The 17,260-nt window shown below is 36.0% G+C and overlaps 1 protein-coding gene across 2 annotated transcripts in view; it reads right to left on the reverse strand.

The window, feature by feature from the left end:
* The window catches only part of CDK5RAP2 (CDK5 regulatory subunit associated protein 2), an 81,089-nt gene that overhangs the window by 30,777 nt on the left and 33,052 nt on the right, over positions 1-17,260 (reverse strand). For both annotated transcript variants that reach the window (XM_062590918.1, XM_062590919.1), the window contains exons 16-22: positions 15,302-15,432; positions 13,595-13,710; positions 11,973-12,101; positions 7,338-7,433; positions 6,543-6,605; positions 5,744-5,934; positions 3,105-3,570 (exon numbers count right to left, since the gene is read on the reverse strand). In XM_062590918.1, coding sequence (XP_062446902.1) covers positions 3,105-3,570; positions 5,744-5,934; positions 6,543-6,605; positions 7,338-7,433; positions 11,973-12,101; positions 13,595-13,710; positions 15,302-15,432 — 1,192 coding nt within the window. The remainder of the gene's footprint in view (positions 1-3,104; positions 3,571-5,743; positions 5,935-6,542; positions 6,606-7,337; positions 7,434-11,972; positions 12,102-13,594; positions 13,711-15,301; positions 15,433-17,260) is intronic.

Below are 17,260 nucleotides of genomic sequence, written 5' to 3' on the forward strand. Positions count from 1 at the left end.
GAAAGGCTTTAATCACTAGGTGTATCAGTCAAGCCTGAATTTGTATGTGCCTCAGAAAAATATCTTCTTACCCAGACTGACTTTTCTAACCGGTACTTCCCGCTCTCATGAGTTATATCATAAATGTTTAAGAGCCTGGTAGCTTTTTTATTATTATTCTTGAATGAGGATCCTCTTATCTCTTCACAAACTCCTGAATGTATTTACCTTGCTTCCAACAGTCCTTACTTCCTACCTGCCCTCCTTAATATCTCTGAGCAAATCAATACTGCTTTGCATCAACCACAAAGGAAATTTTTTCTATCATAGAAAAGTTCATAAAGAATAAGAATAGCTTCTTCACCCATATACTCTATGCGTTGCTTCTACAGGTTTCCAATTTCCTACTGCAATCACAGAAGCACAGAGCAGTTGAGATGGGCAGGGACCTCTGAAGACCACCTGGTCCAACCCCTGCTAGACCAGGGTCAGCTGAAGCAGGTTGCTCAGGGTCATGTCAACAGATTTTGAATCTCTCCAAGGATGGAGACACCACAGCCTCTCTGGGCAACTGGTTCCAGTGTTCATCCACCTCACAGTGAGGAAGTGTTTTCTTATGTTCAGGTGGAACTGCCTGTGTAATGGACAGTCCATCACTGGAGTTGGAGGGAGAAGTTAAATTTCTCGGTGGTAATCAGCACATTTTAGCCTCTCACCTTCTGAGGATTTCACATAAAATAAATGTGTCTGTGTTTAAACCACACAGTATAAAATAGTGCTGTCTCCAAAAACAGAAAAAGCATGCTATATGTTGATGGGAGTTATGAAATTGTGTGTAATGATAATAAAAATCAATAATGGCATGTTCAAATAGATTTCATTTGCTCCTCTGCTGTTCATTTGCTCCACCAATGTCATAAGTCCCATAATTTCTTTTACCACCCAATGTATCCTGAAATACTTTCCACATTCATTTCTTAGCAATTATAGTCTTTACACAAATAATAAAATAGCAAGTTCCATTTGCCTAATGACATACTCAATTCCTTTTGTACATACACGAATACAATATCATTTTGGAGGCTGAAAAATAAATGCAGTTGGGATGAACTTCCTCCTAGTTTTACTAAGATGCATTAATAATGTTGAAAAATTTCCAGCTCTCTTACGACTGGTATACAAACATACATGTTTTCCAGATTACACAAAGTCCACTTCAGCCAGCTATCTAAGATTATTTATAATAGCCATTTGGAAATAAAATTGACTGCATTATTGCAAACAAGAAGGCAACCAGATGTTCGCATTGAAGTTGCAATGGGTAAAACTAGAAACCAATCTGGAAAATAATGAATCAAAAAGGGTATACTGAACCTTAAGAAAACAAAGAAAAACAAAAGGACAGGTGTGACTTTTTGTTTTCAAGTTCAAAAAAAAAAAGAAGACGCCTAACGTTTGCAGAAACAACTCTAAATACTGCTTGCTGAAGGGCAGCGAGGCCTTTTCTTTCCTTCAGAGAGGCTGCCCTTCATTCCCGAGCTTCAGTCATCAGGATGGTAAACCAGCAAACCACAGACATCATTAAGCAAGCCATTGCCGATAGACATTCAGTAATAGGCCAGGCAGAACTTCAAATCTCTGCTCTTCCAACCCCTCTTTGCTACCTGCATTTATTCTTCCTGACTCGCAACCCCCTCATCTTCTCACGTGTTCCTGAAGTCAGCTGCCCAGATAGCACTGGAGCAAACAGATCAGGCAGCCCATCCTTTCCCGTCTTAGGAGGACCCAATCAGACCAGCCAAGGCATCCCAAAGGTGCAGCTGCAACTATCACAGCCAACCTGCTGAACATGACTGACCAAATACCTCGTATCCTAAGAAAATTTAACAAAACCCGTTTTTCCATTACTGTCTTCTTTCCTCTTCAAAAATCATTTTTTTTAAAAAAAGGTAGAAAATTTACTGCCAATAGGAAGGCTTAAAAGACTAAGAATTTAACTGAGTATCTGCTACCAAGCAAACATACTCTGACAGGTTTTGATTACATGTAAACTGATTGGTGAAGAAATTGTTTTTGTGAGCTAAGTTGTTTTTTGTTGTTGTTTGGTTGGGGTTTTTTTTTTGGTATCATCATAACCAATTCCTAAGCCTTGGCGTGAGTTTTACTTCCTTCTGTAAAATGAATCGAACAAGGATGAGCCAGGAAAAAAAAAAAAAAAAGAGTTGCTAATGATTGCTAGCTCACAGAAATCTCTTGATCACTAACGTCATGGAAGCCATTCTCTGCAAAAGGTACTACAACATTCTCTATTAGCATTGCACAAAAATCAAAAGCAACTGTTTCCCTTGTCCGCTCTACAAGAGCTAAGATCTTCAAAGAGTTTTCAGCTTAGCTTCTAAAATTGCTCTTGAAACAATACACGCGAACACTTCAGTAGACACTATTTTTCTATCTCTTTGGGATCACAGACCGTCTGTATATAAAACTAAGGCTTGAAAACTTAACTGGCACAAGCAAATTAAGTCTGTACTCACAAAACAGACTCTGTGCACTTAGTTTCCAATACAAATACAAAGAACAGCACCCACACTTGCACGGAATACTGTTGATCATACTTCTACAACACAACAATGAGATGTTAATAAAGGCAAAGAATTAAAATTCAAGTTTGTTGAACTCTACTGCTAACTCTTCAGCAGCATCCTGTGAGACATTATGCAAGTCTTCAAATTTCTAGACCTCAATTGCCATTTAGACTTAATAATGGTATCGATTCAGAATGCTCAGATTCTGCATTTTCTGAGCATCTATACACAGATACAAGGCAGTAAAGAATCAGGTCATTAGGCTATGATTTATCCTCTTTCCAATAGCTATAATATTTACCAGTATTTAGTCCCAGTGAGGATTGAAATGCAACTAATTAATGTTCTAAGGCATACTGAAGTATGGGATGAAAAGCTCTGAACATTAAGAACAATTATCCAAATATATCTGACACAAATCTGTTCTTCTAATTTTAAAAATTACACAAAAGCAAGATTTAATATTAGAAATGAAACAAATTTTTCTCCTCTGTACATCTATCCCCTAAGTACTAAAAAGAGAATCTTAAATAAACTTACTTCATTTGTTCTACTTGCAGAAAAAAGTCTTTCATGCTGCTCACCCTTCTTACATACATTTTCTTGCCGATGTTCTTTTTCTGCATTTAATCTTGAATATTTTGTATTTTCTTCTGAGGCTCCTTTTTTGCCTTCATGTTTCAATCTCATGACATTACCCTCTAAACTCATTGTTTGTGTAGCTGCAGCTTTCAATTCCACTTTCAACAACTCAACATCCGTATTAATCTGTGGAGCTGTATCTGGATAAAGCTTCTGTTTCCCATCAAAAGTTGTTTTCAATTCTACTTGCTGCTTTAAGAATTTATTGACCTGCTTGAAATGTTTGAGTTCGGTTCTTAGTTGAATAATCATTTGCCTAAGATCTTTTTCATCCTTTTTCTCTATGTCTTCACTTGAACATTCTTGCTCAGTTGTGTTCAGATGATCTAACAGTTCATTTACAATTTTCATTTGTTCTTGTCTGCTATACTCAGGAAGGAGGAAAGAAAAGGCATGAGTTTTGATTTTTATTTAAGCAAACAAGGACACATTCTAAAAAACACTTTTGCGGTGTCTTGACATACTTGAAATTCCTAGGAGATTCTATTTAACACACTAATCAATTAGACCAGAGTTTTGGAAACCTTTTCACAGCACGAGCTGTGTTATAAATTATCTCATCAGTGCTTTTTTCCTGTTCATAACCATATGTGCTCTACAGCCCCTACTCCCATTCATGAACAGACAGTAAATCTCTGACAACTAAATCAAGTGCTTACATAGTATAGCAATAACAAGAATAGGAATGGGTTTTCAAAAAAAAGCTTAGTCACTGATTTAACTACCTTAAAAACAAAATTCTATAGAAAACACAGGAGACTCCAGATGCTGAGTTCTTCTGAAAATCTGTGCTTTCATGTATTTCTAATACAATGTGGAAGTTGGAAACTGAGAAAGTAGTCTGCAGAAACAGCTCGCTAGAGACCAAACTGCCCACAGATAACCAGTGGTCTGTGGACAACAGTCTGGAAATCAGTGTCTTAAATGAAACAGAAGCTAAAAGACCAGAAATTAAAACATAAGCAAGTTTCCAAATTCCACAGATGATTTCATGTGTCCAGTAAGAGTTGTTTGTGCCATTAAACCTATAAACTGGCATTTAACACAAATGCATTTATATAGCTAGCCCTTGAAATAGTAGATGCTAACAAGGCTTTTTATGCATTTTTATGGCATTTAATGCCATTAATGAGAATTAAGTTACCCAACAGCACAAGCTCATCATCAGTCAATCTAGTCATTTATACTTAAATACAGAAAAGATGATGAGTGTTGGAATGATGGTGCTAAAGTTGATGTGCTAGAATCACTCATTAACAGACTTTTAAGTAAAGTCAACAAATAAAACAACACTATATATGCATTTTCTGAGAGAGTAATATCTCCTCATTTACCACTAACTAGTGCTTTGACGACTAAAACCATTCATGCCTCTTGGAGAGTTTTAAAATAGTAATGTACAAATACAGAATTAGTTGAGTAAAGTCAACTGCCATATATGTTGAACACAGAAGACAGGATTTGACTTGTGTGACAGTCTGCTAATAGCATTGCTGTGTGCACTATGTATGGAAGCCATTCCCATAGCTCTCCAGAAACCACTGTAGCTAGCTGAAGGAACAATACCAAGGGGCATTGAAAGAAGTCCCCTTATACTGTACACAGTTATCACAATCTGGAGAGAAGTAGAAATGGAAAAATGAGAGTGAACTCCAGCAAAGCAGCGATTCAGTTTTGTCAGCCAGGAGATTAGGTGGTTTAAGCACGAAATTGGAGGAAAAAAAATGTGTAATGTCTCTATCGGCCTTTTCTTCCTTGGCACTGCCCTGTTTCTAAGGAAATAGGTGGTGCAGCTGGGAACTGATTAAGCCATAGCGCAACACCCACACACAGAGCTTTGTTACACTAAGGCTTATACACAAATATTTTTTACTACATAAAAATTGATCAGAGTACTTACAACATGGGTCATCTCAGCACAGACCCACAAGGGGTTACACTGAAATAACCGATCAGTCAATGATGTGCATGTCCCCAACTCCCTAAATTGCTGACTGAGAGCAAACCTCTGCCCAGGATGGTCAGATTGAGGGATGGAGGCCACAAAGTTTACCAGTGATGTCCACTCAAAATTAACACTGTAGAATAGTCACTGTTAACTCCTGTTCCTCCATTCTCAGTTGCATACACATATCCTTTCCACAGCAGTAGCATCCCCCACACACACACCATTTACTGGCCTGTGCTTTTGGACATTATAATATTTAAATAAAAAAAATCAATACCACATATTATCATTTTAGCCGTTTAACATTGCTAATCCCCACACTGAGAACGATCAGTTCTTACAGTAAAGCTCTGTATACCAATATCTTTGGAGAGTTTTTTCTTGTAAGGATTTCTCATAAGGATTTCTACTGATAGCATGTTTCCTAATTACTTAATTGCATGATAGACTAAAATGGCTCTGAAGGCACCTTGCCAATCTCTCAGGTAAATTAGACAGTGCCATTATCTAAATTCACTTTAGCAAAATTACTTTATTCTCTTCTCAAATAGAAATACTGTCAAAAGCAGTGCATATCCCTCATGCTTACCTGGATTCAAGTGCAGATGTTCTATTTTCTCTTAAAAGAGATGCGAGTAAGTTTTTCTCTTCTGTTTCATGTTCACTCATCTCTATTCTGACGAAGTATTTGCCAGCTGCATCGTGTTCAAACTGAGGTTTATTTAGATTCCTATAATGTCTATCTTTGCAGAAACTCTCTGAACAGCCTGATGGAGTTATCTGTTAAAAAATTGCAAATATTTTCTTACTAGTCAGGTATGTTCTGTTATATTCAGCGCTCTAATCTTTCTGTAATAAGGTTTTGTCTGATGGCCAAGCATATATAGACATTTCACTTCCTGTTTATTAATACAAAAATAATGAACATTTATTTGATATGGTTAACTCATAGTGATCATTCGTTTAGTAGTAAGTAGCTTTCTCTGAGGATATTTACCTGTGAACAGTCTCCCACGTATGAAGTTTCTGGAATGTGTCTGCAAGTTGCAGCTAATTTTTTTCTTAGTTCATGTTTGAATCACCTGTCTTTAGAGAACTATATTCTTTCCTGGAATCTCCACATCCAAGCCCTGATGATAAGAACAGGATGTGTCTCAAAGTATTTAAAAATGCCAACTTTTTCCATGTTAAACTGGAGAGCTGCCCTAGGAAGTTTCTACATGCATCATCTCCAGTATTTCAATCCTCATTTGAATCAATGAAAGTCTTCTGTATCAATTACATTAGAACTTAAACTGGGCCCATTTGAATAGTTTACTCAGCAGCCATTAGCAATGATAGATTAAGATAAGTAAAAATCAGACGGATCTTTATATTGTATCATTTACCTGTTTATCCAGATCATGAGGACAATCCTTGAGTCCCTTGACAAATACTTTAGGGCATACCTTCTAAATGGAAACACAGAAGTTAAAAAATTTCAAAGAACATCATTATTCTTTAATACTATTAAGTAAAATGTGCCATTAGTATATTACCACTTTTAAACAATGATTGAGATTGAGATAGTCAATTTTAATTGTGTTTTATGATATTCTGAGGCTACTTGCAATCTGAATTATTTTATGATTCTATGATACTTCATGATACATTACTTGTGAATGATAAGATTATGTAGACTTCTTTAACAAGCTACCATTACATTAAGTATTTCAACCATGAAGAAGAACTTACAATAATTCTTTATCACTGATAGCAGCAAGTGAATCTTATACAATTTGTACCATAGGCCTGACTGCAACAGAAGCTGAAGATTAGTGTGTGAGTGAGTGAGAGAGTAAATATATACAATTTCAAGGGATTTTCTATCAGCCCCATTAAGGAAGTCTGTGAATCCTAGAGCAGGAAAAATAATGAACTGCGTAGAAGCTCTCCTAACTGGAAAACTCTAGCCGAAGAAAAATATAGGGAAAAGCTTTCAGAAACTCTTTATGATAACAGTTAGTTGAAAGCAAAAATCAGATAGGAAGAAGAGCATGCTTTGTTTGTGAAAAACTGTGTTCTAAGAAAATGAGAATTTGTAAAAGCTATACAGTGAAAAGAAATCACTCTGTAACGTAACATACCCAGAGTATTAAACATGGTGGTAAAAACATTTTATAATTATTTTGAAACAGTCCTACCTCACTGATCCTCTCAGAAGATTGACTGTTCTGCATCTTCCCATCACTGTCACCATCCTCAGTCTGCAGCACAATCCTTTCTGTTTTTTCAAGAAACTATACAAAGTATGGAATGATGTGAAAATGTAGCACAAAAAAAATACTGTGATATGAAACATGCATAAATAAGTCAGTGACATGTCTTAAAAGAAAAATAAAAAATGCCTGTAATACAAAGTAATAAACACTGAATTAGATTTCTCCAATAAGATCAAAGGAAATTAATATAAAACCAGGAGTGATTCATATTAAATACGGTAAAACCAAATCGTACACATTCCTTTTTTTTTTTTTTTAACTCTTTCCTCTTGCTTCTCACATTTTACAAAACAAAGCGTTAAATCATTTCTACTAAGGGATTCCATCCTCAAGACACGGTCTCATGATGGATGCCTACTTTATTTTCCCATTTTCAGAATTTATTTTCATATCTCACACATTTTAGGCTCTTCTACAGCATCCAAGAAGTAAATATTTTCTAAAGAAAGCACATTTAGCCTACTATACAGTGAAGAGATTTACTGTCACGCTGAAGGTTACATTCTGCTTTGTCTTGTCTAAATTTACCATAGGAAAGGAAATGGTGCCAAATCATCTTTTTTCCTTATTTGTTACAGAACCCAGTCCATCTCCTATCACTAATATTTCCTGCGCAAAGGAGAGGAGGAAGATAGAGCTCTTTTAGTAGCAGAACTCTTAAGTTCCTGACAACAGCATAACTGAAAGCAAGACCAGAATCCCCTTTGCTTGATGTTACCTCTCTGCAACAGAACTGAAAGCAAGGGATGAGACGTACATGTTCCTAGTTTTGGAAGCAAAGACCTCTGCTGCTTGAGCTTCATTTACACACAGATCATGGGGAGTATTTGTACCTCTCACACGACTTGCCTCCTTTTCTCAGTTTGCTTCTGGCAACCGAGGACATAATTTAACCTTTGCCTATACTTATTTAATACCCGTGATAAGAAAACTTCTTATTTACAAAGAATTATTATTATTATCTCCAGTAGTCATATTCTGGCAAAGCCTCTCAGATAACAACTTAAGAATGAAGAAAGTCATTCTTAAGTCTTCTCGGTTTTGCTCAGATACAACTAAGTATATAGTCAATGAAGAAACATGCACATAGTTTATTGATACCCTGGTTACATTCTGGTGGTGTACAAAGAGAGGCTGGTGGTTTAGGGGGAGTCCATATATGCCTTGTAGTGTGTCTTTTTGCAATCCATAACATTTTAGGAACGTGTTGATTGTAAACTGAAGAAAAGGTTCCCAAACTGCTGCTGATCTGAGTCACAGCATAAATCCAACCATAGAGGCAGGTGCTACTTATCAAGCTGAGAGAAAGGAGTAAGGGAATCATATTGTGTGACAGTTCTGGGAGTTAGGGAAGGCCAGAGCACGGAATCGGGGTTCCCGTGTGCCAGCATGCAGTAAAAAACAAGAGAGAGGGAGAAGGCATGAGACTGCATAAAGGCAAACGAAACCACCGCACAGGCAGGCCTCTATATCACTACAGATGGCATCCAAACAACTAAATTTAGGAATCTCTGAAATAGAATTTCAGCTAGACTGGACATTTATATCATCTTGTTTTACAGCAACATTTCTTTATCTAATAGAAAAAGATAGTTGTTAAAGATCTCTGCTACTAGAATCTCCTTAATAGCAGAAACGCGTAAGCATGATGGTAAATATCAAAGATGCTATGCCTAATATATCTAAACCATAGATAGGACATGGCACTGGCACAGTGTATTCAAGCTTGCATTAGATAAAATTTTTAGTTTTAAAGCACTAATGGCAGTAATATAGCACTGTTGTGTAAAACACTAATATTTTGGCTGACTTAGGCTAAAGAAAAATTACCCTAAGACAAAATCTTGAGCATAGTTACAGAAAAAGCTGTAAATTGAGATTATAGGTACAGAGAGTCTCAGATGACGCATGGGAAGGAAAGAAACTGGTGTCTGGAGGTCACTGATGTGATATTTATACCTTTGACGGATATACAGTGCAGTGCTAAAACTTACAACATGAAAAGAGAAACCTGCTTCCCCAGTATCACATGCTGGAAAGTCTTAGCTCACAGCATGTTAACCCAATTGCAGACAGCCAGAATTCTGCAGGGAGTATTATTTTTACTTCCCAAGAACACTGGGAGAATCCACTGTACCCGTGGATTGGTTGGGTTTTTTTGGTTTTTTTAATTGAGCATGCATAAAATGCATATGCAGGTATGCATACATATTTGTACATAGATACGAAAAAATGAGAAAAGCTATTTCATCTTCCAATCTCTAGCAGTATTAACAACTCCAAGTTTTTATACATGAATTTCAAAATGCAGAAACAGTCTGGTGCAGCATGCTAATATATTTGACTTTTAGTATTAGAAATGTATTTTCAAAACTAGCTTATGACTCATGTTTGAATTCTTTTTCTATTTTCACTCAGAACTTGGTTTTCTAGGGCAACACAAAGTAAAGATAATCTGAAAGCTGGAAGACAACATGGATAGGACTGTGGTACATGGCAAGGATATGCATGACAAAAGAATATAATTTGGCTGTAACCACTGGACTTCAAAGGCACCACACTTACTCACATTTTTTTAGGTAGAAAAGAAAGAAAAATATTAGCTATTATAAAAAAAATAAGGTTTAAAATTCAACACGAAGCTTCGGGTCAAGCCTTACCTTTGTGTATTAAAATTAAGCTTATTTGTGAATATAACATATCTACTCAATGCAACCATTTTTTATGACTCAACTTTTTCTCCTGGGCCAGTATTCAGCCTAATAAGTGATGTTTCTTAAAATGAAACTGTTACATAAGACTGACGAATTATACTATGCTATTACAGCAACTGACTGCAGTTCGAATCTTATGGTCCTAAGTCTGAGGGACAGAAAAGAAACTTTCTGTACTCCAAGGAACACAGTCTAATGTTCAACAAAATATTAAAAGAAAATAAGTGGCTTAAGGCCAGAAAAAAGTGTTCCGAGAATAAGCTGCCTGTTTAAAATACTTCCTTGGAGACCGAAAACCTTGAGAATGTTTTTCCTAAATGAACCATTGATATGCTTGGTTTGCAAAGATCCCTGGAGCCCTGAAGCACTGAAATCAGTGAGGCTGCTTCTCTCAGAGAAAGCAGATGTTCAGAGGACAGCACAAAAACAACCTTTCTCTCTCCTCCTCCTTCCTCCCTCCCAACCTGCAGCCAAGATATAGACTACTAAGGGCTGTCAGACCTTTGGGAGATGCCTCGCAGAGGAACTAACGTGAAGGCTTATCTGATTTGCACTCCAATTCCATGAAGGAAAAGAAAGATGGGCTCATTTTAAGGACCTGAGAAGGAGATGTCTTTCTATGTCTGCTCAAATTCCTCTTCTAGCATATGAATTAATGTCACCTCAGCACTACCTGCCAAATTCTAGCCCAAAATACACACACAAAATTAGAACTCAGTCTTTTTCACAGTGGTTATTTGCATAAAAAACACACTGTTTCACAACCCCATAGCCCAGAAACTACATTGCCATTTATTGACAAGACTGATAAAAATGATCCCTTTTAAACTAAAAGCATTTAAACTCAAATCATTTAATTTTTGAACTCCATAGTTCTAAAATCATTCTGGCACAGGTTTAAAAACCGTATTTTACTTTTCTCCTTCCTTTAGGAGAAGCTTGAGTTTTTTACATATGGATCATTTCACCAGTTTCATTCTCGATTATTCTGAAGCTAATCGCATGTAGACAACTACAAGCACATAGCCTATGTGTTCTTTTCGTGCTGAGACAAATGCAGGAGGACACAATGTCTTGTCATGATATTCTTAGGAAAGGACACCAATTCCTTCGGTATTAAATATCAAATCAGTAGAGGTACAGCACCCTCTGCAGGATGACAAGGTAAATTACTAGGAATAACAGTATATGGAGAAGTGCATGCACTCCAAAACAAACTGCCCACCAGCTTTTCAATGCAAATCTACTCTAATAACTTGTAAATTTATTATTTTAATAAATTTAAATCATAGTTTAAATTAAGAAATTTAAATAAATTTAGATCAACCTTTAGGGGTGGCACGGACATGCTTTTACGTGAGCCAAAGTGCTACTCTTTCTCGTTTGGCCATTGTGAGCCCTAACTCTTTCAGGGAGGTAGGAGGAGAAGTGTGCAGAGGAGCTATGACTTAAACTCTTGCAGAACTGGACATAGTATGAAAATGACTCCCGAACAGAAGACAAGCAGACATTCAGTAATAACTAAAATCTTATGGAAGACTTTGTAAAATAAACTCCTTCCTCCCATTTCAGTTTACAAAATAAATACATCACAAACCCAATTAATATTTTAATGTGAATGTGTTTACCTTAAATTCAACAAAAAACATCACTGAACATTTACATTGAGTCTGATTCTCTGTTGTGAAAACCTCTTAGTCATTTACATCGTTAATTTTAAAAGTTACTATAAGGAATTAGCAATCTAAGCTCCTAGGGTTTTACATACTCTGCATTGGTGTGAATCATTCCACAAAGTATATTAGAAATGATGGTCAGATCAAAACTATCACAAAAAACATACCTCACTCCAGTTTAATATTTTTAGTGCTTCCTTCCCTTGCAAATCTGTTGTAGAGAGTCCAAGTTGTTTTTTCTTAAGCTCTTGATTAATTGTTTGCAGATCCTTAACCATCAAAAGAAGATCAGTAACCTAAATAAGCAAAGAAAAAACAATGAAAACTAGTAAAATCCATCCTAGTATGAAAAAAAGGGTGATGTATAAATCTCTAGGTAAATATAGAACTTGGAAAGACTTGGAAAGTTTAGTCTTTTTCATAGTATTCTTCTAATGTTACCCTATATGCTCATGAGACAATGTCTCTATATATGAAAACATGATCATATATTTGGGAGTTAGCATTCAAGAATTTTGAACTTGAGTGACCGTAGTTTCAGTCTTCTTATTAAGTTGAGGTGTCAAGTTTCGTTATTCAGTAGCAAGAAGAAACTTCAGGGCACCTCACACAAATAGGCTGATTTGAGAAGAAACAGTCTGCTGCAAGGAAATTTTCATTACAGGGATGAAGTAACATTCAAAAACATTTTGTCCTTGTATCTGCAACTCCCTTTACAAGCTGCTATCACTCTGTGGAGTTTCACAGACATAAAATATGTACCAGAGTAGAGAAACATGAGTAAGGCTCTTGAGCAGTCATTAATGTCCCAGACTAACGTAGTAAAACAAGAAAGCAATGTTTGCAGAGTTGGTAAAACCTTTTTATTACGTTAATTAATATATTCGGTAAAAATAGAGCAGCTTTCAGGCATACGAACCCTTTTTCAGTTAAGAAATGGTTTATTGACTTCTTTTGCTACAGAGCATCCCTGAAACCACTAAAGGGAATAAATTTAGAGGTAAAAGTGGTATTGGCCAAGCATGGGATTGAGACAAAAATCAAGGAGGGGAGGTGTTTGGGTTTTGTTGTTGTTGTTGTTGTTTTTAACAACACCTGTTTGGTGTAAGGCAGACTGATCTTCTTTCCTTAAAATTATCCATCTCTGGATCCAACACCTGTCTGCAATTGAGCCGGCCATGAAAATGAATCAGAGGTCAATGCACAGGATGATGAATCAGGAGAAAGAGTTTCTGAACTCCAGTGCTGATCTACTGTATGACAATAGTCTGCTCATTTAATTTCTGTAGTTTCAATTCTCCTTCTGTAGAATAGTGCTAATATTAATATACCTCAGGGGTATTTTATAACATAACACACTTATCAAAAGATCTGTAAATCCTGAGATGAGGTATGCTGTACAGAAGTATAAATTATACTTACCATTACCACTTTCGTGATTGATAGAGGGCCATCAAATATGCTTTTTAGGTTACTTAATGCAAAAACTTTTATTTGGAGTTGGTATGCTTCATGATGACTGAAATATGTTATTGGGTCTGAAACCTGAATCCTGATATCTAACAACCCTAAAAATTTTGCAGCAATCCAGCTTTCTTTCAGTTGACTCTGAAACTTGTGTTGTAACAAAAAAGTTAATAAAAAGAGGATCACAAACCAGAGACAAGAATTTCCAATCCTTTCAGAATAACCCAACTATACCTAAATAATCAAAATTTTATAAGGCACAAAATATAAATGAAGCAGAATTAGGCCATTAAAAACAGTAAAGAATAAAACAGACTAGTACCTTTTTCTTAAGCTCTTCAAGAGACAGATGGTCTATCTGTAGGCCTAAATGATCTTGCTCTCCTAAACAAATGCTCATATAAGATGTTTGATCTCCACAAAAAGACAGCGTTTCATCTGTCAAAATAACCAAGAATAAGAACTGCTTCAGAAACTCTATTTGCAGCAAAACACAGTATAAAACGCAAAGACAAAACTTTTCAAATAAGTGCATACTAGTAAGTCTAGGAGGGAAGCCAGTTAAAATTTTCATTCCCCCAAATAAGCTTTCTGTTTAGTTGAAAATAACTTTGTCCTAATGTTTCTTTGCATTTCTGACACCCAGACATGCCTTATATCCTGAGGTTATCAGCACGAACTGTGAATGTAATTCTGAATTATAATTTGCACATTTAGCATTGCAATTAGAAATGTTTTTTAGGAAGAAGAAATAAGGCATGAATATTTATTCTGGTTTAGCCATATTTTCATGAACATGAACTCAAAGTCTCAGGGAGAAGAGTCAGGTTAGACAAAGTTACTGACTTTATTTTCCTTCTGGGTCAAAAGACTGTATTTGTTGAATAAAAAATAGCTACTTATTATCCTTCATAACAATATGAATGACTTGTTACTTTTTTTAATAAGCATCTGTTCATTTACAGTTTGGATAGCAATTAATTCCCTAAATATATCTCATTAGGTAAGGAGAAAGCATATTGGAACAAAGAAGAGAGATCCAAATTCTACTCCCAACTCTGACACTAATCCCATTGCAGCTGCAAAGCCCAAAGCTTCACAAACGATGAATAATCTTCAGAGCCTCCATTCCTAGGTGCCTCACCCACAACCTAAGTACCCTTGAGAACTGGACCCAGGAATATTCACAAGTCGCTTTCGCTTCCCCTAGCTGTTCATCATCTCTGTGCTTTTGAGGTTGGAAATTCTGAAATAGAAGGAGCCCACCTTCTGTTATTTGTCATCCTGGTAAAGAGAGTGATGCTAAAATTGAAAATATAAGTTGAAAGAGGTAGGCAAACAGTTTTTTTTACTATTATACCTCTGCTAGAAAAGAAAACAGGTACATCAGCATAAATGAAGAACACCACCTTTAATGATGTCCACTTAAATTCTGCTTTTCCACATCTAAGTATATCCTAAAAACACCTCGAAAGAAATATAAAGAAGCTAAAAGGTAAATTATATTTAAAAGCTCCATTATTTCTGAATAAGTCACAAAATAAGAAAACTTCTGGTTATTTTTTCATTCTCTGAAAATACTTCTTTTGTTAGAAAGAGTCTAGCCATTTCCTGAGATGCAAGTTCTTCATCAAAGTATTGCAAAATAGTTAAATTCCATGGTCAGGAAGTGATCCCATGGCCACAGAGTTATTCAAAGCCAGGCATTTCTGACTTCCGCAGAAGACAGTAAACTCTATGGGTACAAAATTGTAGGCAGCTTGAAATGATCACTGGAGTAGAACTGCCATAGAATTACTAGCATCTGCTGCAGGGAAAGAGAAAAGCTGTCCCTCTGCATACGTCCTGATTGCTCAAAGACACTATTATAAATACTGCCAATGATTTTGACTATAGAAAGCAGACAAGAAGTCTTTTCACATCTTAATCTACTCTCTAATATTTCTTCTCCATCATAGCGAACTGACTGTAATAAAACCAGTCACTTTTGTGCAAAAAGAAAGGGGCTGAGGTGCACGTATATACAGACCTTGTCGGGTTTTAACATCCTTAATTTGATCTTCTAAGACCTTCTGCAGATTCCGATTAGCTAAAATGTCTTCTTCTAGTTGTTTTCGCAACAAGGAAATGCTGTTTAGTTCTGTTTGCAAGCTATTTATACTAAAAAAAAAAAGCAGAAAATCAGAAATTAAAAAAAAATAGATTTCAATTGAAAACATTTAGTTCTGCACCTCAGCATCTTTTATACATCCTCGTTTCCATAAAGAGCCCATTTCACACTAGCCATCCCTCTTTTCTGTCACACAGTTTCATTATTTTCGTGCACAGAACAAACAAATCCCTATGTAGCAATATGAGATTAAACTTTTATATATATATATATATATATGTATATATCCCTTCCTTGCGGTTCTGAGCCATGCTGCTTGTAAGACAGCTTAACAAAATACACATATTCTACTGGCCAACTTCTGTGTAATTCTTTTTAAGGAAAATCAGAATAACTAATTTTTCAAAAGTATGCCAGGAAAATATCACTATCATATACTACTGATGGTTCCGTGTATTATTTTTCAGTTTGCAGACAGCCTGTAAAAATCATCTGTTAAGATTGAATGATCTCAGTGATCTCAATGAGGGGTTAAACTCCAAAACGTACACATGACAATTTGTCAATATGAATTAATTCTGTAAGCAGCTCTTTTTCGAAGGTAGCCACTGAATGTGCTTACTTGAGCATTACACACTGCCCCTCATTCCTCACATAGCTGTCCCCTATCTAGGTCTTGCCCACAAGCTTCAACAACATCTACAAGACAGGTATGAGCAGTCCACAAAAAGATTTAAGTATATGAATAAAAAATGAAATTTTAATAATATGAAATAAATTAGTTTTAATGTCAAATAAGTAACAAGGTGTTACTGAACTGATTTGTATTACTTATTTTCACATTTTTAATTCACTCAGAATGTCAGTATTTTAACATAAATTAAGCTACTGTAGAATCTCCAATCCACTGCACTGAAATGCCTGAGCATTCAGAAATCGTTCAAAAAATTCAGATCCATCTTCCAAGAGTCTACATGGGAGCACATGTCATACTTGCATAAGAATAACAGCATGCTGTAGAAACACATTAATTAAAAGCCAGCATGTATGAAAAGATTCTCAGTCTGTCTTCTGACAAGTATGCTGTTGTCAGTGTTGCTTGCACAATGAACTATTGCTTTAACCAACTCTCCCTTGCTCAAGAATATCTTCAAAAAGAGAGAGCTCCTAAATGCTTAGCAAAAAAATAAGAAGAAAAACAAAACAACACATTACTATAAGTGAAGTAAGCACATTTTCTCCTCTTCATGAATTAAAGCTTTTATGAGAAAAAGCATTGATTCCCTGCTTGGAGAGACAAGAAATGTCTTGGTCCTGACATCAGGCAGGCTATTTTGAAAAATAACTATTCAGTTTGCTTAAAACAAATAATGCCTAAAAAAAGATATGTCAACAAGAAAATAGGTATTTGCCTATAATGCATTCCACAGCAGAAGGCATTTAGACGAATAAGAAAGTTAAACTTCTCTGCAAGCTTGGTTTATCAGCTCCACAGAACTTTAGGCTGAGGGTCCAAGTCTGCCTTGATGATTTAACAGCATGTCTCAGTCCACAAAACTATGGGGAGAAGAAATACAAAGACCTGCCTCCAACTTGCAGCTCTATTACTGAATCACTGTGTGTCCTCTGCAAATCGTCACACACTCTAATTCACTGTTCATCCTATAATTCCCTATCTAGAAAATAGAACTAATTGCCTTGCCTCTGCTGAAGCTAATTGCAAAACTCTTGTTACCTTGATGAGGCACTGTCAACTGTGGTTATATTTTGAAAGACATTCTAAAATCTATGGAGAAAAATTGTGATATCCGTAGTAAATTATTTTGTTGTTGTCATAACTATGCAATCTTGACATAATCAACTTACCTACAGAATGTG

This window comes from Rhea pennata, chromosome 18 (assembly GCF_028389875.1).
Source record: "Rhea pennata isolate bPtePen1 chromosome 18, bPtePen1.pri, whole genome shotgun sequence".
Taxonomy (NCBI): domain Eukaryota; kingdom Metazoa; phylum Chordata; class Aves; order Rheiformes; family Rheidae; genus Rhea; species Rhea pennata.